Source organism: Blennius ocellaris, assembly GCF_963422515.1.
Source record: "Blennius ocellaris genome assembly, chromosome: 9".
Taxonomy (NCBI): Eukaryota; Metazoa; Chordata; class Actinopteri; order Blenniiformes; family Blenniidae; genus Blennius; species Blennius ocellaris.
This window is the reverse complement of record NC_137658.1, coordinates 12,600,910-12,623,107: the sequence shown is the minus strand read 5'-3', so window position 1 is coordinate 12,623,107 and position 22,198 is coordinate 12,600,910. Positions and strand designations below refer to the sequence as shown.

Genomic DNA, 22,198 nt, shown 5'->3' with positions numbered 1-22,198 from the left:
TCAGCGTGGCTTCACATCTGTCCATGTTCGCTCTCTTCCACTTTCTCTGAACGTTGTGTGCCTTAGAATAAAACTGCTTTTGTAACTGTCCCCTCTTGCCGTTTCTGCCTTTTAACCAGGAGATGGCGCCACAGAGCAATTTGGTCATGAACAACACACACAAGCCACATTTTATCCACTTTTATTTCATCCAGTTAGTCTAAACATTTTACATCAGCCCAGTGTACTGCAACACAATCAACAATCTTTTTTTTTTTTTCACAATATTTCAAAAATATTCATCTCAAATCAATGCAGGCTATAAATCGTTTATTCCTCTTAAGTCCATTTGTGTCACTTTGGCCACGATAATACTTGATTTGGTTGATTGAAGCTTATGAATGTTATCAACAGGGAGTCAGTTCTTATATCTTAACACATTTAAGAAGAATAAGTTATTTATGATATGCATTTAAATATTAAGGGACACATAAATACTGTATATCTGTCAGAGGGCAAGTTAATCTTTTTTCTTTTCTTCCTTGCACCCTTTCAGATTGTGGATGTACTGAAGCTCATCGTGATGAGGAAACTGAACAGATTTTCAACTAGTTTTTAAAATGTGCAGCATCAGCAACCTTTTACAACATTGTGCTTTTCTAGACTAACACACCTCAAAACGGCTGGAAACTGGAAAATGCTACATTCAGTTTACCTTGAACACGAGAATAACAAACTTCACTTTATATTGGCTAAGAACAGCTCCAACACGTCTCTCTGGAAACACAACCTAAAGTAAAGTTCCTTATACAGCGTTATATATGCAAGGAGATTACAGCATGTCAAACATTGAAACTTGATCAGAAAATTACACACCGCGATGACGAAGGGATGTAATAAAATGTTCACGAGCATTTGATGCATTTCAATTTTAGATGTAAACATTTGCATTAAACGATTTTACACTGGGCAATTATTTTTTTTTTTTTCTTAAATGAAAATCATGAAGAGCTTCTAAAGGTTGGTCCAACACTTTTAAAAACACTACTTGTTAGTTATGTGGCGTCGAGTCCATCTTTGTCACTCTCATCCCTGATTTTAAAAATATGCATTGGTGAATCTCAACCCGTCACTGTGAAGGTTAATCGGATGTGAAGTTTCTGTAGCTGTGAATGTGACGTAAAGGGGAAAAAAAAAAGAAAAAAAAGTGCAAGACAAAGATGGAAAACTTTTGAATGGCTTCAATCAGCATTTGCTTTGCTTGTATCCTGATGCAGCCAAGGCTGACTGGACTCCGATCCTTTATCTTTGTGCAACTGTGAGGTCCAAACACCCCGAAACACACCGACACATATATGTGGGAAGGAGCTCATGCAACAATACATTTCAATTGTTAAAAGTCCAAAAAAGCTGGTTGAAATCCTGGCACAAAGTCAGTATTAGTTTCGCCATTGGTCCTAATATAAGACAGGTTTTGATTTTCCTGGAAACGGATGTCTGGTGACCATGAGAAACCAGCTACAGGTGTGACACGCTGTACAAAGATAAAACCAGTCGCTTTATGCATTTGTGATCAACTAACTGGTATCACGGATGTCCGAGTGGTCAAATTCACCGTCATTACAAAGTTGTGCATTACATATAGGAGATTATAGAAGTGAGTTGTGCTGCAGTGATCTGTAATACCAGCTTCAGTTTGGTTGAAGTTTGTCTTATGAGAAACACCGAAAAAAGTTCTTGTCAGAAAACCCCATATGAGGAGTGGTTTGCTTAATGAACAGTATGATAATTGTTGAGTATAAGACATCATATAGCACCATGTTGGCCCGTCAGTGGTTGCCAATAGGATCACATCTTATAGGGAGAACTTCTGAAACATGATAAACAAAGTTTGTTTAAACGCAAGTAGTTTTTTTTTGTTTGTTTTGAATCTGTGAGCCACTTAAAAAAGTAAACTCTCTGCCAACCTTAGCCAGATGAGTATGACTGTTTTCAGGGCGATGTGTGATCAACTTAAATAAAATTACTGCACAGGGGCAAAAAATAAAAAAAGTTCACTTGAAACAATCTTACACAGGCCACGATACATCTGTCATGATGAACATCGAACTTCTTACCCAGCACAATTGCACTACTTTTTTTTTTTCCTCCCTCCCAAGGAGTTTCAGTAAAATCAACAATCACACTGACAGAAGCAAACATGTCATTACGAGGAGTCTGGCTGAGAGAGGGGAGTCCTCACAGATCCGTCTGAACGGTGGAAATTACGAGACAAGAACTTAACTTTGGCACAGTGAATGAGGAGAGCTGGCAGAGAGGCGAGGACCGAGCCTGCAGCTGTGTTATGGCAGTGTTTGGATGAGGAGGTGGGGGGGGAGGGGTGGGGTGGGGAGCACAAACTCATAGCCCTTTGTTGAAGTAGACTCTCTCCAGTCCGGGGTGGCTGGCCCGGATTTTCTCCTGCAGCTCCGGCTCCAAGCGGCTGACCGATATGGAGCTGGATCAGAGGCAGAAACGCAGCCGAGTTAACAGGTCAAGCACAAACACCGTTCGCACGTTACGCAACTTTTCAGGCGACAAAGGATCCTGCACACTCTGCAAATAACCAGCTGAGGGATGATAATGTCCAGTGGCTGTATGGGACTCCCCCCCCCCCCCCCCCCCCACCGTTTCAGAAACGGGAAGTGAAAATGCGTCACAACTGCACTTAAGTAACATTTTTCATCTGACTAAATACATGCTTTTGGTGAAATATCAACTTTTTGCATAAAAAAAAAAAATAAGACTTTACATTGGAGACAAATATTTTCTTTAATTTTTCAAACATGACAAGTTTAAACCAGATTAAATAAAATGTTGTGTGTGATAATCTCAGGAGACGTACTTGATGAGGACAGATGATGAGAAGAGAAGAGCCAATCATGTGGTTATCTACTTTATCGTGTTGGGAAGATTTGCATGCTATAATCACCCAGAAGTTTTTGCTGTGCGGATATTTATGCTGTTGGTAGGTTGATACATGGGTGACGGTTAACAAGAAGATACCCAATACCCCTTCTTAGGGCAGATCACAGTACTTTTCACTGACTCTTTCATGATAACAGAAGATAAATCCATCTTTTTTTTTTCTTTTTCAATCCGTGTCTACATATGCTTTTACTGAAGTAAAGCCCATGTTCACTTACCTCTTCTGAGGGAACAATGCGCAGCACAGCGGGGTGGCAAACACCAGGCTGAAAAACAAAGGAAAGCATGAAACACTAAAGCAAACATCTATTGATTTTCATTAAAACAAAACTTTTTTTTTTTTCTTCACGAGTGCAAACTTTAAAATCACTGAATAAAAAAAGTCGCAATGAAGCTGCGTGAGATTTGTGTTTCTGTTTACATTTCAATATGTGTAAATGAGCAACAATGTCAAGGTGATCTATTGAACGGTTATTGAAATCCGTGTGTAACGCAGAGGTGTGAACAACACAGCAACACCGCCGCCCACCGGGCTGTGAGGCAAAGTGACACCAACCAGCAGCTGGAGTGAAGCAATGCTACACGTTTATTGGTCAAATATGAGTCAGGAAAAGGAAGGAAAAAAATTGCGTAATGCAGCTTTATGTGAAGAATTATTTAGAGGGAGGAAGAGTCTAAAAAAAAAAAAAAGGGTGACACTGTTTTACTTCACGTAATGAGAAATATATGAAAGGAAACTCTTTGAGGACCACAATAACTAAACCTTGAAATCTAGTTTCTTCTCTGACATAGGGGAGTTGTTTATGAGGGACATCAAAGTCCTCTTGAAAATTAATGTAAGCCAATGTGCAAGTCTCTACATGTATAAATATATGTGCATATCAGTGTTGTTCTATACGCCACCCTGATAGCACACAATGAGTATTTATGTCCAGGAAACCCAAAAGTTTTCGGTGAAACCACATTGAAAGTCCTGGAAGTAAACAGGGTTTGAATTGTACAGTAATCGCACATGATGACTTATCAGGTGAACCATCTGTGACGACTCACCAGAATCCCACCAGGCCAACTTGAATAGGTGCACTCATCCATGGGAATCTCTGAAAAGACCAGGCAGAAAAGGAAAAAAAGGAAAGAAAAAAAGGCTGTATGAGAGGCACAAAAGCAGCGGTGAATTCCTGCACTGGAGCGGCCTCATGCCATCAGAGCTTTTCATCCCTCTGGTGTGCGACGACCGAAAGGAGCCAACTTGCATCTCGCTATTTACATTCGTAGTACTTCAATGAAAAATAAAATGTGCAGGCGTGTTTAATCAGTATTGCGCCTACCTTCAGGAAGGCCTTCTTCTCCAAATGGTTCATTAAAAATGGAGGGATAGCTGCAAAAACAAAGACACACAAACATCAATTCAACTGCACCGATGCGGCGAAGCTTCTGGTTTGTTGTGATGCAGCAGTGAAAGCGACATCATTTAATACTGGCTGAATTTCCATTAATATACAAAACATATTTGGAGGGCGAGTTCATGGAAACTGCAGTTTCAGAAATCTGATAAACACTGTGGCAGACAGAATTTCTGATTGTACTTATTTTTCTAAAAAGAAATTTCAGGTTGTTCATCCATCAATTAACTGTAAATGCATGTTTTTGGACACACACAGGGAGAACATGTAAACCCTACACAGAAAGGCCTCCCCAAGCTCAACATGGATTCAAACAGCGACGTTCATACCAACGACCACATGGCGTCGTGTTCAGATTACGTTAGAAATGACAATATTTCAAAAATGTGCATTATTGCACTGAAACAGATGCAATAAATTGTAACGCCACTGGTTTGAACCTAAATGTCCTTTTTTGATTAAACAATATCGGGCTCTTCAAGCAACAACAAAAAAAACCTGAATCTCACAGGAGGAGTCGAATAGAGCTGATAAAAAAAGAAAGAAAGAAAGCTGTCCGTACCCATTCCCGGAGAAGCCATGAGGATCCTGGACACCACAACCTGAGAGATGGCCTGCTGCGCAGCTTTTGTCGACTCCCCTAACCTGTTGTCGTTTTCATCCGTCACGGGGATACCGTGCTGAAGTTCTCTGGAGACAAGAAGACAAAGGATCAATAGGAATAATCCCAAGGTCATGTGACCAGAGGGAATATTTATGAACTTATTGAAGTAATGAGAGATGGTTCATAATAGCATCATTGTCCGATTAGAAGTTAAAAATGGAAAATACTAAAGAATGCACGTCTACTGGATTGAAGTCTTGTGACGCTTAATTCGCACAAATTACCCTGAAATCTTCGGCTCTGTCGTCTTGTGATCTCAAAGTCGGTGCCATGAGTGTACCGCGTGCAGACAACCAATCACACGCTGTGCGTCCTCCTTACCTTTGTCTCATCAGCGGGATGTTGATACAGTTAGCAGCAGCGACGGCAGCGAACGGGACGAACCGTCCAATCAGAGGTGAAACGTGCTGCAGCAGGAGAGAGAGGAGGCATGAGGAAGCGTTTTCAAAACGTAGCGCCTCCGCCGAGCATCATGGAAGTTCAGATGTTGGACATAAAGGTCAAAGTCATCACTTCTAATCTGGAAACTGACGCACGACGCCTGTGATTAATACGACTGGTCGAAAAAAGAAAAAAAAAAAAGCATTCCATGCGTGTGAAGCCAATACATTTAAATGAGCTGTGGTGTGGGGGGGTTACATGAATTTATACCTTTGTTAGTGCATTTAGTCCTAGAGCGGTGACAACTGCCCCTGTGGTGGCAGACACATAAGCTGTGCCAAGCTGACTGCAAACAGAAGAGTCACCAGTCATGACATCACGCAGAATCTGTCCACACAGCCACTGCTGAATTAAAAGGGTTAATATTGTCGGCGCCCAACAAGCCTCTTTTTCGTTACCCGACTGTGATCGGAGCGTCGCCGCTCCGGTTGGTGTAGTTGACTATTGCGTTGAAAGACTGGTTGATCCACTGCCAGAACAACACAGCTGGAGTCGTCCTGCGAAAATCGATGAGAGAACGCTCATGAACACGAATGAAGTTCATCATCTGCATGCTGAAGACCGGCGTTGGATATATAACAAGTAATATGTGTACATTTACAAAAAAACATACAACAGTGCAGCTCCGATCGTGTTCTGTACAACTAACTAACTGTAACACTGAATGTATCCAAGAGAGGGTTGTAGGTTTTCTGTAAGAGGTTACAATTACTTTTTACTTTTAGTGACCACAATTGAAACGACTGCAATGATGCATCAAGTGTTGGATAACAAAATGTATGTCATCAGTGGAACTGATGAAATTCAAGGTGAAATTATGTTTTGAAAAGTCATATTTATCAAAATTCCCTTTAAGGTTTCCAACAGTAATATGCGTCCCCCCATAATTGGGAATGACACCCCAGAAGTGGAAAACATCTGCCCTCTCTCTCCCCGGCTTATTTCAATTTTTAAAAAGTGTGTTGCTCCAACCAGCCAATCAGAAATTAAACCCCATATAGTGTCATCGGGGGTTCAGCCAATCCCAATGAAGATGGGGCTTCCCTTTGACCCTCCCACAATTAGGCAGCTCTGCATGAGAGGAAGTACTTCCTCCTCTTCCCAAGATGAGTATATGTGGGCGGAGCCAGTCCAGCTCACACAGACACAGCAGATTCTCAATGCAGCTCCTATGATCCAATATTCTAAAGGAGGAAAATCAAGGAAAAGCTGGATTTGGGGTAATAAACTTTGAATACAACATTTTTGGACCAACAAGACCAGTGTGAAAGTGTTAAAAAAAACGACAACTGTATAATAAGAGACCTTAAGGCTTGATTTACAGCCATTCAGAAAGCCTTTGTTTTAAATTGCCTCCAATTGTCACACATCAATAAAATGCACATTTGTGACTATGAGCGTTAACCAGAGTACCACAGTGTGAACAGGCAAAATTACCACTGACATTCAAGGGTCCCTGTTCACCAATTCAATGCGACACTGAACATAATGCCAACATCAAACTACGACTGGAGAACAAAAAGACCTTTGAGTTCCCATCACGGGCTGTGAAAAGCAGCAGCATCGGCAGCAGGGCGGCTTTAACGGCTGCCGTCAGCAGGAGCATGGGCGTGGCGGCCACAGTTTGACAGCGGAATCCTGCAAGTTCCTACCTGTAAAATGTCATCATGCATCCAGTGATCGTCATGTTCATCGGGACCTGTGCGGACATGCGACCAATCAGGATCATCTTCTCCCCCGTGTCAGGATGGAAGGCCGAGTCAAAGACATATTTGGCTCTCCACAGCTCGTCCTCCGTCAGACCCGGGGAGACCACGCCTTGCCTGCAGGCAGATTGAAGTTAATATGAGACAAACCTGTCACTGATTAAACTTATTCAATCGGGACAAGTTAGTTGTACCTGTAATCGGTGATGATTTTGTGTGCATGTGCGAGTTGTTCGTTGGTGAGCAGGACGTTCCTGGGATCTGTGACGGTGAAGAAATGTTTGGCCCGGCCTACAAATGTGCTCTGGTCCCACCGGGGCTCCTTGATGTTAATGGAAGTGGAAAGCTCTGCCGCCATATTTATCTGGAGAAAGATGAAGTGAGACTTTGTAAGGTTCAAAAGGTTTTCAGGAAAATTCTACTGGAGGAGAAATACATGGCAATAACAAAGTCCCACGGAGAAGCCCAGCGACCGACACTGATCCAGGAATCCAGCACCCTGCCCTGGCACTCACCCAAGGACCTCCAGCTCTTTAGTCCTCGTTTTCCTTTTTTCAGACACAAGTCAGGGAAGGAGGACGCGTGAAACACAAAGCGCCTTTCTCGACTGCCATGCCACTAATTCAGCATAACGTTGCTATGGTGACAGCTGACCTGACACAAGGGTTGTGAAGCGCTAAATTGCAAAGCCCTGTTATGGGCACACACCAACCCCCAAACTGGGAGTGAAAAACAGTTCTGGGAAATTTTACTCTGATGGGATAAAAAAAAAAAAAAAAGTCACTAATCTTTTAACCATAAACTACTAAATAAACAGGAATAAAACTGCACGTGGCTTCTGGTTCCACACATAGGTTATTTCCTTAAAATTACATCTCTAATTCAACAGTCTAAATCCAGATTAGACAGGCTCGGACTAACTGGATGTTACAGATTATACATTTCAAATTGGTCATTACAAAGACTAAGTGAACAACAATAACTGATGTGTTTCCAAATGCACTGTGTAGTCATCATGTCAGCATATTTAGCAAACCGGATTTGTACTATATTATTTGCACATTTCACCATACCGGGTGCAAATAAGACAGAACTCAGAGAACAAAAGCGCACAACTCGAGGACAAATGATTAGAAATAAGTCAACAATAGTTTTGCCAATACTGCTGGTAGGAAAAAATGCAGATGCACATGTGATCAAAAATACAAGGGAAGCAGAAAAACAAGAGAAAGGACACTGTTCATGTTCATTTAGTTGACAGTATCACACTAAAATCATGCAAGCCTACTGGTGATTGCACAATCAAAAACATCAGTTGTGTCACTGTGCATACAGCTGGCTGCATGTGGATCCCTGTAACCCAGTCTGGTCTGGTTTTATTTTAACCATTTGTTCCTTGCTCTTGGGGAAGTGCTGCCGAGCAGGCAGGGACACCAGGACTCGGGGCAGGCCTATGCAAGGATGAACAGGAGCAGCATGAACAACTCCACCTGAAGCTGCAGCAAAGATGGCTGCTTCTTTTAACAAGGGAGGGGGGGGGGGGGGGGGGGGGGGGGGCAAAGAAGTCACTTCTTGAGCTGCTGAATGATCTGCATCAGAGACGTGCTGTCTCTTTAAATTGATTTAAAGTCAAAGGGTCTCTCACGAGATGGCAACAGAACACCCCTTTCTCTGAGCTGATCAGATCAGGCAATAAAATCAAGAGCGTGTGTATGTTGGTGTGTGCAGAGGACACATGAGGCCGTTTCCTTTCTGGATGGCTCAGGCTTTGCATTAATGTGCAGGTAGATGACTAATGATAGTGATATCAGGGGACTGAACTTTGGACTGACACGGCCTTTGATCTCGAAACCCCGAGCAGCTTCTGCCCTCACTCTCCACCAATCAACGGCGGCCTGCGTGGCTACACATTAACCTCCACTTCCACAGCAACTCCCTCCAATCAAAGACACAATTCCAATGATATTTCACGTGCGCGATGGCAGCTATTTAAAGCATCGTTTGTCTTCCCGTCGAGTGTAGAAAACGCTGCTTTCTGTCAGCGTAAACACGCTGTGTGAATGGATCCCATTGCATTGTCTAACCCGACTTAGACCAGTCAAATCTGGACCGTGACTGGAGGTCTTGCTGGGTTGGATTTAAGGAATAAGAAGAAGAAAAAGAAGGGGGGGGGGGGGGGGGGGGACACGAAACCACCATCAAAACAATGAAAAATCAAGTGTCATAATTTCAACACCATTAATTTATCCTCGACATCGAAGAGTGTCCAGCTGTGCGCCCCAGATTCAACTAGTATCAGCCTGCCTGCCACATCCACACATCCAGCAGGCTCCTCCAGGTGTCTGGTCACTACCCCCCCTCCTCAACTCTGCACATCTTCGATCGAATCCAAGACAGCGTGTGCACAAGTTACTTACTGCACTGAGGGCTCCGGCAGTCCGCGAGATGTCCCTGAAAGGCTGCAGCCAGCTAATTTCTTCATGCAGCGGCGTCAGCAGAGCCAGAGAGCGCACAGCCAGAGCGCACAGAGGCACATCCCCCAGTGGTGGAGGAGGAGGAGGAGGAGGAGGAACCTCACCAAGACAGTAAAAGCCCTGCCTCCAGCCACTGTGCCAAACACCAACCCCAAAGATTACCACACAGCCTCACACTGTGAATTCAGGTGGTCTGTGAAAAACTGCAAAATGTCAGGTGCGTTTCTGAGCTGAGACAAATCACTTCACCACTTCGGTTGGGTTCTTTGAATCATGCTTTTATTTTCTGCAGCGATCTGTGCACCGCATCCGTCAATGCCCCCCATCATGCATTATCGCTGCTTTGACTTACAGGCGGTAAATCATTAATGTCTGTTAAAACTTTGCAGGATTTACGCACACACACGCACACGCACACACACACACACACGCACGCACACTCATGTGCAACTAAAGGACATTCATAGATCATAGAGGACACTAAACTTTCACCAAAGGAAATGTCTCATATATATATATATATATATATATATATATAAAATTAAATAAACAATCAGAAAATAATCTGGAAAAGAATATTCCAGCTTGGAAATGGCATGCTACATACCAACAGTAATAACAATCTCAAGCTCATTTTTGAAAAATAATATACAAAGTTCTTAATATAAAACAAAACAAAAAGTAAATACATTTTCCTGCACACATTCACAATAAAAGGCTGAACGCCCTTCTGTCGATTATCCTATCAGAGCTGATCGTCAGCACAGATTCCAGGTGTCTGTTTCCATCTAGTGGTGACTGATGAGAACTGTGGGAAATAACTCCACAAATTGTGATCGGGGGAAATAAATGACAAGCATCTTCTGTCTTTATTCTGTAGAGCTGTGACTGCAAAACACAGAGTTAGTATTATTTGTTTACCTTACACTTGGTGCGGTTTGTATCAATATTGCCAACTTAAATGAAGTATGTAAACTCCCCATAGCAGACAGCAGGAAGAAACCTGCTTACACTGTATCAGGGTCCAAAAAGAATAAAGTCTTGTCAGTGCAATGTGATAAAAATTAAATACAAAAGTGCTAAGAGAAGATAGATATTTCTGACGTTGAACCTAATTGTCTCACTTCACAAAATAAAAAGCTGTGCTTCAGTTACAAAAACAAAACAAAACAAGAAGATAGTTCACATTACATGTACTGTAACCTTTGATTTGAGGCCATGCCGAGTAAAATATGCAGCTTACATACTCTATATGGCAACACACTCTGGTCATCGATAACACCCTAGCACAAAGATTACAAACACTTACTTGTTACTCTCAGCATTTTTTTTTTTTCCCCATTCATTTCTCCTGACAATCCAGCAGGTATTATGACAGTAAAGTTCATGGTTGCAATAATTTCTAGCAATTAAAACATCATGCACAGAGAGGAAATAGTTGAGAGGATGGTAGTGTTTGATTAGATACGACAGTTTCCATTTTTGTTGTAATTATGGCACACAATTTCGGTGGTTTTGAAAGCTTCTTGTCCCTCTGCAGCCCGTCACCACTTCGACCGTGGCGCCTCACAGGAAATAGTCCGGCGTGCGCCGTGTCACATGCGGCTCTCCTCTGCGTGGTGCTGGGTCAAACTGTAAGCTACAACACAACAGGGAAGGTCGTCTCAACAACTCACATTTTGACCAAAGAACACATAGTTGTAGTCTTATTTACATGAAGGAGGGAAGACTTACAAGGAGTATTTCAGTGTGTCATCAAGCTCCATGATCGCTGCCTGGTTTCCACAGCGATAGCAATAGTTCGGAGCACTGAAGATTGTCACTACATTGCGGTCATGGCACCAGTTATAGCCCTACGATCAGCAGATCATTTACATGTTATCTTCCATGTCACATGTCAAAAAAAGAGGTAATTTCATCGAATCGATAAAGAATGGGTACCTCCATCACCAGTTGGTGGGCTCTCGAAACCAAAGTCAGACCGTTTGCATGATTGAACGTTTCTGAAATGTCCTGCCCAAACGTGTAGCCGGCTCCACGGGGTGATATGCCCCAGCCCCCGCGGTCATCTGGGTCTGACCATAGCAAGTCACACATTGGACCCTAAAGGATGAGGGGGCGAAACATTGTGTGTACTTGTTAGAGTTTGTAGATTGTGTGTCCTCCCAGTTTGCACACAGTAACTTGTTTTTCTTAAATGTGCATGACGGATAGAATAAATCAGCATAAAGCAGCTGGTTTGTACTGTATCCCCTGAATACATTCCTAAAATTACCCTCTGAACATACATATACAAAAACAGTGAAATGTGGAGAATTGTCAATATACAGTTGAAAATAGACCGTTAATACCTCATGAGGAACCTCTTGCAAGCGATCCAGCGCTCTGATGTGTTCCAGTGTGTCTATTGAGGGGGACAATCCTCCATGGAGGCAGAATATCTTAATAAAGAAAGAAGATCAAATAAATAAATAACAGTCCCTGTGACTGTGCCACATGCCACATGTGAACACACGATCCTACCTGGTTGTCTACCAGTGCAGTGAGTGGCAGATAGTCGAACAGATCTGTGAAGTACTTCCAGACATTTGCATTTCCGTATTTTCTTAAGCACTCATCGTAAAAGCCGTAAACTTGTGTGATCTGTCTACTTTCGTGGTTCCCTCTCAGGATTGTGATTCGTTCGCGAAACCGTACCTGTGAACAATAAAAATGAATCAAGAGACAAACAATAATCACTGAGCAATATCAATATGCCCCCTTCACAAAGTCCCAGCTCAGTTGCAGCCGACTGGCTCCAGTTATGATGTTTGTATGTATGATGTTTACCTTAAGAGAAACCAAGAGTGTAACTGTCTCCACAGAGTAATAACCTCTGTCAACGTAGTCTCCCATGAAGAGGTAGTTTGTGTCTGGAGACCTCCCCCCAATCTTAAACAGCTCCATCAGGTCATGAAACTGTCCATGAACGTCTCCGCAGACCGTCACTGGGCATCTCACCTCCTGCACGTTTGACTCTTTTGTCAAGATCTCTTTGGCCTGTCAAGCAAAACCAGAAGAGAGGAAGAGGATGGTTAACAGGTAACACCAGTATGGTGCTGGGTGGGCGTGCACAGTGCGTGTGAGTGTGAGTGTGTGCGCACGTTGTAAACAAGAGCTCATACAGGCAAACAACAACAACAACCAAAAAAAAAAAACCCAAAAGGATCTTTTTCAGATTGTCAGATATGCAGCAGATTATTGTGGCGTTTGCTGCTGCCAGTGCTCTCCAGTGGTGGAAAAAGCACCAACCGTGGGCGTAGCTAGGGAAAACATATTTGCAGGCACCCCCCTCCATCTTCTTGGCCAGCGCTTTCCTTTAGAAATGTGCTGCATGCAGCTGCAGCCAAATGGTGCTGTGCTCCAAGCGCAAGGCCACACGCAAAAAAAAAAAAAAAAAAAGACAGGCGTCAGCGCCGGAGATATACAACAACAAAATCAACCTCGATGGAAGAGCATTTACAGGCAGCATGATAATCACTCGCCTCCCTCCCTGCGCAAACCCCATACCTTTTCGCAGAGGACTTTGACCTGATTCTCTGTGAGCTGTTTGCACTCGTTCAGCTGCTCGATCCATCCGTCCAGCTCCTTGGTGAAAGACTTGTCGTCCATGGCTGGTTCGCAGCAGTCAGCTCGTGAGCCCGACCAGCTTCAAAAATCCTCCGGAAGGCTTCTCGCCGTCGGTGTCCCGGCTCCGTTACGTCTTCCAGCTCCAAAGCTCCCTGCTCGTTCGCCTCTCCGTGCGTGCGCGCGTCGGTGCGTGCGTCTTTGCGCGCGTGCATCTGTCGTGCGCTCCGCGAAAATGAATGCGCCAGCACCGCTGCCCAGCGCGTCCATGCAGTTTATTACGGTTTGCTAAAGAGTTGAGCTCACATGAGACGCAGACGATGCGCCTCTCCTTGCGCTACGGCCAAGGTCACACAGCGATCACCATGGCGGAGACGGTGGGAGCGTGTGAAGGCTGTATCTTATTAAACAAAGACGTCACCGCGCCGACATTACACCTAACACCTTGTTCTTCTGCAACACATTTTTTTTTTGTTGCTTTGTTTTGTTTTGGTTTTTGCATCTCAAAAGCTGGTTTGAGGCTTGGGCCCTTTCAGAGCAAAGTTTGCATGTTCTCCCCATGCATGGGTTATTCCAGATTCTCCATCTAAAAGCCCAAAAACATGCAATCAAATGTAAATTTATCTAAACTGCATCTATATTTGTTTGTTCTGTGATGAAGTGGTGACCTATACCGGATGCCACCTGCTGTCCAGTCAGGCGGGATCAAATCTCGACCTGCCAGCAACCCGACATATAGAACATAGAGGGCTCCAGAGAGCTCCAAGGCGACATCAGCAGGCGATAAACTTAGTCTCTTCTTGCAATACTGTAATAAACTTCTCTTAAACTTTCAAATCGCTCTCAGTCTGATTCCTGTGTATTCTGTCTCCCTGGGGTTTTGTTACTAGGGAAATTCTCCTGACAGGAACCATCGTTATAAATATTGAGACGTTGTCAAGTTTTGTGGTTTATTGACGGTGGAACTGACCTGAAGAATCATCATGTAAAGTTTTATTGGCTACTGTGGAGCAACTTTAATCTTTTACAATGTTCATTATAAAAACAGCAGTTCCAATGAAAGGCTTATCAAACGTAAATAATTAAAAGCAGAGTCGATGCATCAATATATTTAATTTGTAGATTAAACACTACCATGCTACTCAACTTACTTTACATTATACAAAACATTTAAGAATAGAGAAGAGAAAGATCCGCACAACAATGGGGATAAATAGCCAAAGCTCCAAGAAAAATGTCTCAGTAAGTGGTTCTCAAAGTCGGGGAGGGGGGGGGGGGGGTTGCCTTCCCTGGGGTGGGGGACCATTGCACACCAGCAGGAGGTGTTTCAGGGTGGGAGAGAAATGCCTTTTTGCAGCATTAACTATTTTCTTGTATGGCTTTTAAAATGATTAAAAGGAAAAGAGTAGGTCAAATTCAAAAATTGCTTTGCTGAAACAATCTCTAACTGAATTTAATAGGTCATGAAATTTTAAAAACAGAAAACAAGTTGTAGTCTAGAACCAGTGGCATCCTCCTCCACTTTGAGACCCCCTGAATTAGTCGTAGGACCTGTGTGCAGACCTGCAAGGTCGGGCAGCTTCCCTGATCGTGGTGATCGCCCCGTTAAAGAGGTACAGGCACAAATCCACAGGCAGCATAGAGCTGAGTCAGCCCCCCCCTCATCATCAGTGGGCAACCAGCTCTTCACATCAGGCAATTCTCAGGAGAGAGAGAGAGAAAAAAAAGCCAAAAATGCTGAGCTGGAGTCATGAGAACAACACAATCAATGTACAGATGGATCGAACATAAAGTGCAAACACTGAAGCATTGGAATGTCACGGAATGGAGTTAGAGAAGCAGGCACTCAGAAATTCCCAACAATAAATAATATGGATATTATACTTAATATAATTAGGAAGATATGCAGCATTCCATACAGGAAAATAAGTTTTCTGTTGCTGTTTTGGTATGAATCATGTTGATAAGTTGTTGAAATCAAAAATAAAGGATATGGCATTTCACCACACAGCTTGCTCAACACTTCAAATGAGTGTTTTCTGTTTTGATTGATATATTTTCAGTGAAGACAATGCACTGCACAATAAAGGTATCAATAAAGGTTTTTCTTTGATGAAAGTTTAAGCAGCATCACATCTAAAAAAAAAAAAAAACCCCACCACTGGTCCCATCCACACTCCCTGAACATCCTTCAGTACAGACAGGTTTTCTTCATGATGCGCAGGAACTCCTGCTGGTTGACTTCACCGTCTCCGTCCCTGTCCGCCTCATCGATCATCTCCTGCAGAAACACAATAGAGGAAGAAAAGAAATGAGTCTCATCGCGTTCCTCAGCCAAATATTTGGTTATATAATTTAGCAAACAAACAATACGCCTTTAGCCTTGACAGCAATAGGTTGTATGTGTCTCAATATTGTTTAATCACATGTTATTACGTCTCACCTGCAGTTCTTCATCTGTCAGATTCTCTCCCAGCTCTTTGGCGACTCGCTTTAGATTCCTGAATGAGATCTTTCCCGTCTCGTCGTCATCAAACAGGCGGAAGGCTTTCAGGATCTCCTCTTTAGAGTCCTTCTCGGCCTACAACCAGAGAAGACGGTGAAAACTATTTTAATGTTTAGTACTGTTATATTTCAAATACAAGAATAAATGAAAACAGCTGTCATTATGAACACTCACTGGTAGTCAAACTACTCTAAGATAAAATGTAAAACTGCATGCGGGTTTAAACACTTTACTATAGTTATACACACAGGTACCATTTTCTGAGTCATGATGGCGAGGAAGTCAGCGAAGGAGATCTTTCCCGTGCCATCCTTATCCACTTCTCCGATCATCTTCTTGATCTCCTCTTTCTTGGGTTCAAAGCCCAGAGCTCTCATGGCCACCTGCACAGCCCCAGACAGGAGGAGAGCACGTGGACAACGGTCTACCTGTTCAGGTATAGATGCAGGTGAGGCGAGCCCTCTTTACTTACCTTCAGCTCCTTCACATCAATAAATCCAGCTCCGTCCGTGTCAAACAGCTCGAACGCCTCCCGGATCTCCTGCTTCTGCTCCTCGGTCAGCTCCGGTTTGGGGGTGGTCTTCTTCCGAGGAGGGGGCACCGGGCCCTGCAGAGATGGCCTCTTGGCACTGGTCGCCTGGTGGCGAGAACAGATAACGTCACAGGTTTGTGTGGGAACCATCAAAATATTAAAATTACATTGATAATACTCTGACATGCAGCACGGATCTATTTCATTAATCAGGTTATAAAACATTTGCGCTCACCATTAGGAGCTGCTCGTAGGACTGGAATGAAGGAATTGTTTATCTTCTGGGTTATGATGCTTCTTTCTCATTCATGGAGGAGGAGAACACCAAACAGCTTTCCATCAGCCGCTCACATAAACCGTTAGTTAAATCAAAGTGAGTGAGTTAAATAAAACCACCTGTTTATTGTAGAAACGTGAGGAGAAAATAACGAAGCTAACAGCACCCACATCAGCCGCTGTTAACAGCGCGGAGGAGTTCGATTCATTCACCGTCTCCGCCCGCCGAGCAAGTCCGTCGCTTCAGCCCGGCAGAGGAGTTGACGTGCGGCACACAGAGGGATGAATATCAAGCGTACCAGCCGAGCAAAAAGATGATTGGTGCTTGAAATCACGAGGGCGACCTAATTTATGGTGGTCAGAATAAATTCCAAAAAAACTACAAAACTGCGAAAAAAAAATACCAACCCAAAACGTCCCATTCAACTCCTTTCATTTTATTTCAACTCCTCACACTGTAAGTATGCACTCTACCAAGTGCCCGTCCTAATTTATTTATTTATTTAACTTTTTAGCCTTTATTTTTAAAACTATAAGCCCGAAACATCATAAAATAACAAACACAGAAAGAAGATACATACAGAGGTTGGTTGGTGTAACATTAGAGGAGTCAGGGCAGATGGAGGCTGATGGTCTGCTGTGGTGACCCCCGAAGGTGGCCCAATTTTCTATATTGCCTATATAACTATATAAATACTCTCTATGATCTGCCCCAACAAACACTCCCAGTGTTGAACACAAAACACAAATACACTGTGTTTTTATTAGGTATGAATGTAGACTTATGTAAACAAAGATCTTTTTTTAAAAGGAAAAAGTTACATTGAGCAATATGACAACCTTTCTCTATTCTATTCTATTCTATTCTATTCTATTCTATTCTATTCTATTCTATTCTATTCTATTCTAAATACGTGAACAGGTAAGTAAATAAGCCAGGAATTAAACAAGGAAATAAATAAGTAAAATTAATTAGCACATTTAGCAAATAAAGATCACAAAGCAGGTTACATCAATCAAAGTAGAAATAAAATCAGTAAAAATATAAGTGTGCCTCATTATAAACACAGGGCAATAACAGCTACGATACAGAGTGGTAAAAACATATATGAACGAAACAATTCATAAAATAAAGCAAATTTATCAGCTACAGATAAACCAAGTGTTGGAAAGGGGGAAAAAACAATACTCGACGTGACTGGCCCCATTTGAATTACGTAAAAATCATAGTCCAAGATGTCTCTGTGTTAAAGCGAACCAGAAATAACATTTCATATGAAATGCAGAGTAAAAACAAATCATTAGAGCTCATTGACATTTTGCTCCTCCCCTATATTATTTAGGAAACCGCTCCAAGTTTTATCTTCCTGCTTGACATTGTTTTAGTCGATCTGTGTGAAATTATTGAACAAATTTAATGCAGGACGATCCGTTATCTCCTTATTGATGGATCATTCATTTACATGCGCATGTGATAGGAGGCGTGGTGTTTAAACACTGGGGGCGGGTTGAACCCGGCTCTTGGCACCTCATTGGCCTACATTGTCACGTTCTTTGACGTCTCCAAACGCTCATTGGCTACCAGTGGACGAGCAGAGCTTCGGCTCGACCAATCACAGAGCCGTTCTCTCTCTGCCGATTCAGACTGTTCGGCGAGAGTCTTGAAGTTTCAGGTAAGTCCAACACAATTTACTGAAATGTTCCCACACTGCTGACTTTAATACTCACGGAGCTCAGGTGTTTGCTGAGGGCGCACACGGTATCCACGTTAGAAGAAGTATTAAAGTGATTTCCACTGCTTCTTACAGATGCAAGTCTAACCTGGCGACTTTTTGTGATGGCGACACGTGTCCGACCGGTGAGCCAAACCTTCGTATCACCTTCAATAGATGTAGATTAAGTTATATGAGAGTGTGAATAATAGTAATATCTATGTGTTGATGTTGTAGGGTAATAAGCGGTGTGCGGTCATCGGGGGCTCTGGCTTCCTGGGCAGACACCTGGTGGAGAAGCTGCTGGATCGAGGCTATTCCGTGTCTGTGTTTGATATCCGTCAGAGCTACGAGCTGCCTGGTGTCGTGTTTCATCAGGGAGACCTCTGCGACAAACAGGTAAGGAGATTCATCCCACACGCACTCTGTGACTTCAAAACAACAATTATTACCCAATTTCTGCCACATCTCATGAAAACAAACCTGTTTTCCTCACTCCAGGCTCTGCTGGCAGCTCTGAAGGACGTGTCCCTGGTTTTCCACTGTGCCTCCCCGTCCCCTGCAAGCGATGACCGGGCACTGTTCGAGAGGGTCAACATTCAGGGCACACAGACTGTTATTCTGGCCTGCATCGAGGCAGGAGTACAGGTGAGGAAGTGAACTGTTTGATGCCTGAAATGTACTGTTCATCAACGACCGAAAACATCCCAAGCGCTTTGCTGTTGAATGTGTCCAGAAACTGGTATTGACGAGCAGTGCCAGTGTGGTGTTTGAGGGGACAGACATCAAGAATGGGAGAGAGGATCTGCCTTACGCCAAGAAGCCCATCGACTACTACACGGCAACCAAGATTCAACAGGAAAAGGTCTGTCAGTCATGGAATTGAGAATGCTTCTGCATTCCTTTCACATTCAGATGCATACACCTCCGCGATGATGCATTAAGCAAACGTTTTACCGTTCCCTCTATTTCAGTTGGTGCTCGAAGCATGTGACGAACAGAAGGGTTTCCTCACAGTGGCCATTCGGCCTCATGGAATCTTTGGTCCTCGAGACCCGCAGCTGGTTCCCATCCTGGTGGACACAGCTCGCCAGGGAAAGATGAAGTTCATCATTGGGTGAGTTAGACAAGTATTTTCAAGCAATAGCTAACACGCTTTTTATGAGCTTGACGCAGCTAACTCTCACAAGGCATCGCGGGGCAAACGCGTTCACATCAACAGCCAAATGAACAATCAACCTCGCATGCATGGTTTTTTTGGGGGGACTGTGTGAAGAGTTCAGCGTACCCAGCTACACCACAGTCAAATGCTCTTTCCAAACTGTCCAAAGTGAGCCGCCGCTGTTCCACTCTCCTGCTTCCCATTCAAAAGCATATACTCGGCTTCACTCAAGCTATCCTCCATACATCTAATATACATCCAAATTCTCCGTACTGTCGCTGCAGATCATTAAAAATCTTGCTTGACATTTAAAAAACCCAGCAATACACTTACTCCCTGCTTTCCCATCTTTTTAGTGCATTAATTCACTGAGCGGCCTCTCCCCTGCTGTTTTTTAAAAGGTTAATGAATTCACAGGAGAGTGAGAGTTTGTACTTTTGTGTTGTGATGTACTGAGAGACCATCCTTCCATCTTCTATTCTGCTTCATCAAACTTAGAATTGCAGCCAGGGGACGAGTTTTGTTTTGGGTTTTTGTTTTTGTTTTTGTTTTTTTTTTGTTTTTTTCAATCACTGGTTCTTGTTGTCGGTTTTCTTATCTTTATTTCCTTCAGTGATGGGACCAACCTGGTGGATTTCACTTTTGTGGAGAATGTAGTTCACGGACACATCCTGGCTGCCGAAACCCTCAAACCAAACTCTCCCATGTGCGGCAAAGTGAGTAGAATACAAATCTGTAATGGGGCAATTTGGAGACATTCCTCATTCATAAATCTCTTTTCGTCAGACTTTTGAAACTGATGATGGCTTTTGCTGACTTTATACTTAAATTGGTGCCATTTGTAATCCTGTAACCTCTACTTGACTTCCAGCCATATCACATCACCAACGATGAGCCGGTTCGGTTTTGGGACTTCATGTCTGAAGTGCTGGTGGGTCTGGGTTACGCTGCTCCACGCTATCACCTCCCCTACATGCTTGTGTATGGACTGGCCCTGCTGCTGTGGCTGCTCACGCTCATCCTGCGCCCTTTAGTGTCTTTCAAGCCAACGTTTACACCTATGAGAGTGGCTTTGGCTGGAACCCACCATTACTACAGCTGTGAACGAGCCAAAGAGGACATGGGCTATAAACCGGTCGTAAATCTGAAGGAGGGGATTGCACGCACAGTGCAGAGCTACCCCCACCTCAGACGTGGGGCTTGATGAGGCGAATGGAGAAAGACGCCCAAAACATATAAGGGAATTGAGTTTAATAGATAGCGGTGACCAGGTTGCACAAAGGGACATTTAACATGACAAGTGTGTTATGCTTCATCCGAGCTTCCGGTATTATGAAATTGTGCATTTTGCAGTTGTCATGCACTATTTCCACCATCAGATGGCAGCAAATTGTCTTACTTATTCAATTGCAGTTTGATACAATATAGATTCCACCTTTACTGACTGATAAAGGAACATTTTTGGAATGCTTGTCATGATAGAGATGGACCAGATGTGCTTTTGTTTTTGTTTTTGTTTTTCATTCATATGCTGTTCACCCATTTGTCACACAGCGATAATGACATCAAAATGACTGAACACAATAACAGTCCTGAATAACATTAAAGGAAAACCACTGTTTATGAACCAGTAGAAATGAATGAAAACTTGTATAAGTTTGTGCGTTTGGCATTAAACCCTCAAGAGCAAGCTGAGTAAAATGGTAAGCGATGGGAAATTCCTCCAACTTTGTTCTGTTGGCATAAAAAAAAAAAAAAATCCCATTACTGATTCCACATAGTGGGCTCATGCATAAAGCCAGATTCATCAAGAAATGGTTGTCAGAATTCGGAGTCAAAACGCTTTAACAGCCTTCACAGAGCCCTGACCTCATCCCCATCAAATACCTTTGGGACAGATTAAAATGCCGATTGTGAGCCAGGCCTTATCGCCAAACATCAGTTGCTGACCTCACTAAAGCTGCTGTGGATGAACAAGGGCAAATCCCTTCAGCCATGTCCCCAAATCATGTGGAAAACGTTCTGAAAACTGGGAGGCTTCTGACTGTAGCAACACCATTCTTCCCCACTGTCTACTGTCCTAAAACTGGGCTCACATGCAAATATAGTTATTAAAACATTTTTGGCTGTCTCGTTTCTCTTATCAGTATTACTGTTGAAGAAAGTCCCTTCTGAGATTTCAAGTTAATATGTGGCTTTAGCAATCTGTCATAACTAAATCATTAGACACCCAATTAAACCAAGGTATAGACGCCATCTGATAAACAAAGTTTAATTTCATTTACAAGCATTGATAAGCCTAAACCAGTCTAATGTTTTACATAAACTCAGACTGACTCTAATGCCTGGAGTGAGTTGAGCTTCTTTGTTATTCTGCAGTAGATTAATTACTTTAGCTAAAAAAAATTAATAAATAAAAGGCTCCACATATTTGACCCTGTGTTGTTCTTCTTATTAACACAAGTTTAACTCCAAGAAAAGAAAGTTGATTGTCAGTGCTTTCAACTTATCTAAACAGAAAAGTGTATGATTATGAGTCGGGGTTCTATAATAGGCAAAATGTCTTATTTTATTAAATGTAATATTTTCAGAATGTTTTTTATGGTTTGTGAGATGAAATGGTGAAGAATAAATTGTATTTAAAACTTCTAAATACTTTTATAGTGTTCCACGTAAGCTAATATTTCAACATTAGAATTAAATTGGGGGGGGGGTTCCCATTGTATTCTAATAATTTAGAGGTACCTGTATGTTTCATACCCTTTAAGCT

The 22,198-nt window shown here is 42.8% G+C and overlaps 4 protein-coding genes across 4 annotated transcripts; 1 reads left to right on the top strand and 3 right to left on the bottom strand.

The window, feature by feature from the left end:
* Window positions 1-198: 198 nt before the first annotated feature.
* sfxn1 (sideroflexin 1) lies at window positions 199-9,687 on the bottom strand. Its single transcript, XM_080502742.1, has 11 exons — window positions 9,578-9,687; window positions 7,355-7,524; window positions 7,107-7,277; window positions 5,853-5,951; window positions 5,665-5,740; window positions 5,335-5,420; window positions 4,912-5,039; window positions 4,275-4,324; window positions 3,997-4,046; window positions 3,165-3,212; window positions 199-2,476 (listed from the first exon to the last, which is right to left on the bottom strand). Exons 2-11 carry the CDS (start codon window positions 7,516-7,518, stop codon window positions 2,380-2,382), a joined length of 969 nt encoding a protein of 322 aa, XP_080358868.1. The 5' UTR covers window positions 7,519-7,524; window positions 9,578-9,687; the 3' UTR covers window positions 199-2,379.
* Window positions 9,688-11,107: 1,420 nt separating this feature from the next.
* LOC308134556 (serine/threonine-protein phosphatase 2A catalytic subunit alpha isoform-like) lies at window positions 11,108-13,285 on the bottom strand (the record flags this gene model as incomplete). Its single annotated transcript, XM_080502326.1, has 7 exons — window positions 11,108-11,273; window positions 11,369-11,487; window positions 11,576-11,737; window positions 11,986-12,075; window positions 12,158-12,331; window positions 12,464-12,673; window positions 13,184-13,285. 7 exons carry the CDS (start codon window positions 13,283-13,285, stop codon window positions 11,201-11,203), a joined length of 930 nt encoding a protein of 309 aa, XP_080358452.1. The 3' UTR covers window positions 11,108-11,200.
* A 1,103-nt stretch (window positions 13,286-14,388) lies between these two features.
* On the bottom strand, window positions 14,389-16,715 carry cetn2 (centrin, EF-hand protein, 2). Its single transcript, XM_080501854.1, has 5 exons — window positions 16,514-16,715; window positions 16,219-16,383; window positions 16,001-16,129; window positions 15,684-15,821; window positions 14,389-15,521 (listed from the first exon to the last, which is right to left on the bottom strand). Exons 1-5 carry the CDS (start codon window positions 16,514-16,516, stop codon window positions 15,432-15,434), a joined length of 525 nt encoding a protein of 174 aa, XP_080357980.1. The 5' UTR covers window positions 16,517-16,715; the 3' UTR covers window positions 14,389-15,431.
* Window positions 16,716-18,198: 1,483 nt separating this feature from the next.
* On the top strand, window positions 18,199-20,856 carry nsdhl (NAD(P) dependent 3-beta-hydroxysteroid dehydrogenase NSDHL). Its single transcript, XM_080501940.1, has 8 exons — window positions 18,199-18,227; window positions 18,363-18,412; window positions 18,504-18,665; window positions 18,768-18,914; window positions 19,003-19,131; window positions 19,241-19,383; window positions 20,042-20,144; window positions 20,300-20,856. The coding sequence occupies exons 2-8, from the start codon at window positions 18,392-18,394 to the stop codon at window positions 20,630-20,632; spliced, it is 1,038 nt and encodes a 345-aa protein (XP_080358066.1). The 5' UTR covers window positions 18,199-18,227; window positions 18,363-18,391; the 3' UTR covers window positions 20,633-20,856.
* Window positions 20,857-22,198: the final 1,342 nt, after the last annotated feature.

Coding starts and splice junctions, on each gene's coding strand:
- sfxn1 (XM_080502742.1), bottom strand. CDS start 7,518: ATGGCGGCAGAGCTTTCCACTTCCATTAACATCAAGGAGCCCCGGTGG. Junction 4,047..4,274: donor AGAAGAAGGCCTTCCTGAAG/GTAGGCGCAATA, acceptor TGGTCTTTTCAG/AGATTCCCATGGATGAGTGC. Junction 2,477..3,164: donor GCATTGTTCCCTCAGAAGAG/GTAAGTGAACAT, acceptor CCTCTGATCCAG/CTCCATATCGGTCAGCCGCT.
- nsdhl (XM_080501940.1), top strand. CDS start 18,392: ATGGCGACACGTGTCCGACCG. Junction 18,413..18,503: donor TGGCGACACGTGTCCGACCG/GTGAGCCAAACC, acceptor TTGATGTTGTAG/GGTAATAAGCGGTGTGCGGT. Junction 18,915..19,002: donor GCATCGAGGCAGGAGTACAG/GTGAGGAAGTGA, acceptor GAATGTGTCCAG/AAACTGGTATTGACGAGCAG.
- cetn2 (XM_080501854.1), bottom strand. Junction 15,822..16,000: donor CCATCATGACTCAGAAAATG/GTACCTGTGTGT, acceptor CTCTGGTTGTAG/GCCGAGAAGGACTCTAAAGA. Junction 15,522..15,683: donor TGACAGATGAAGAACTGCAG/GTGAGACGTAAT, acceptor GTGTTTCTGCAG/GAGATGATCGATGAGGCGGA.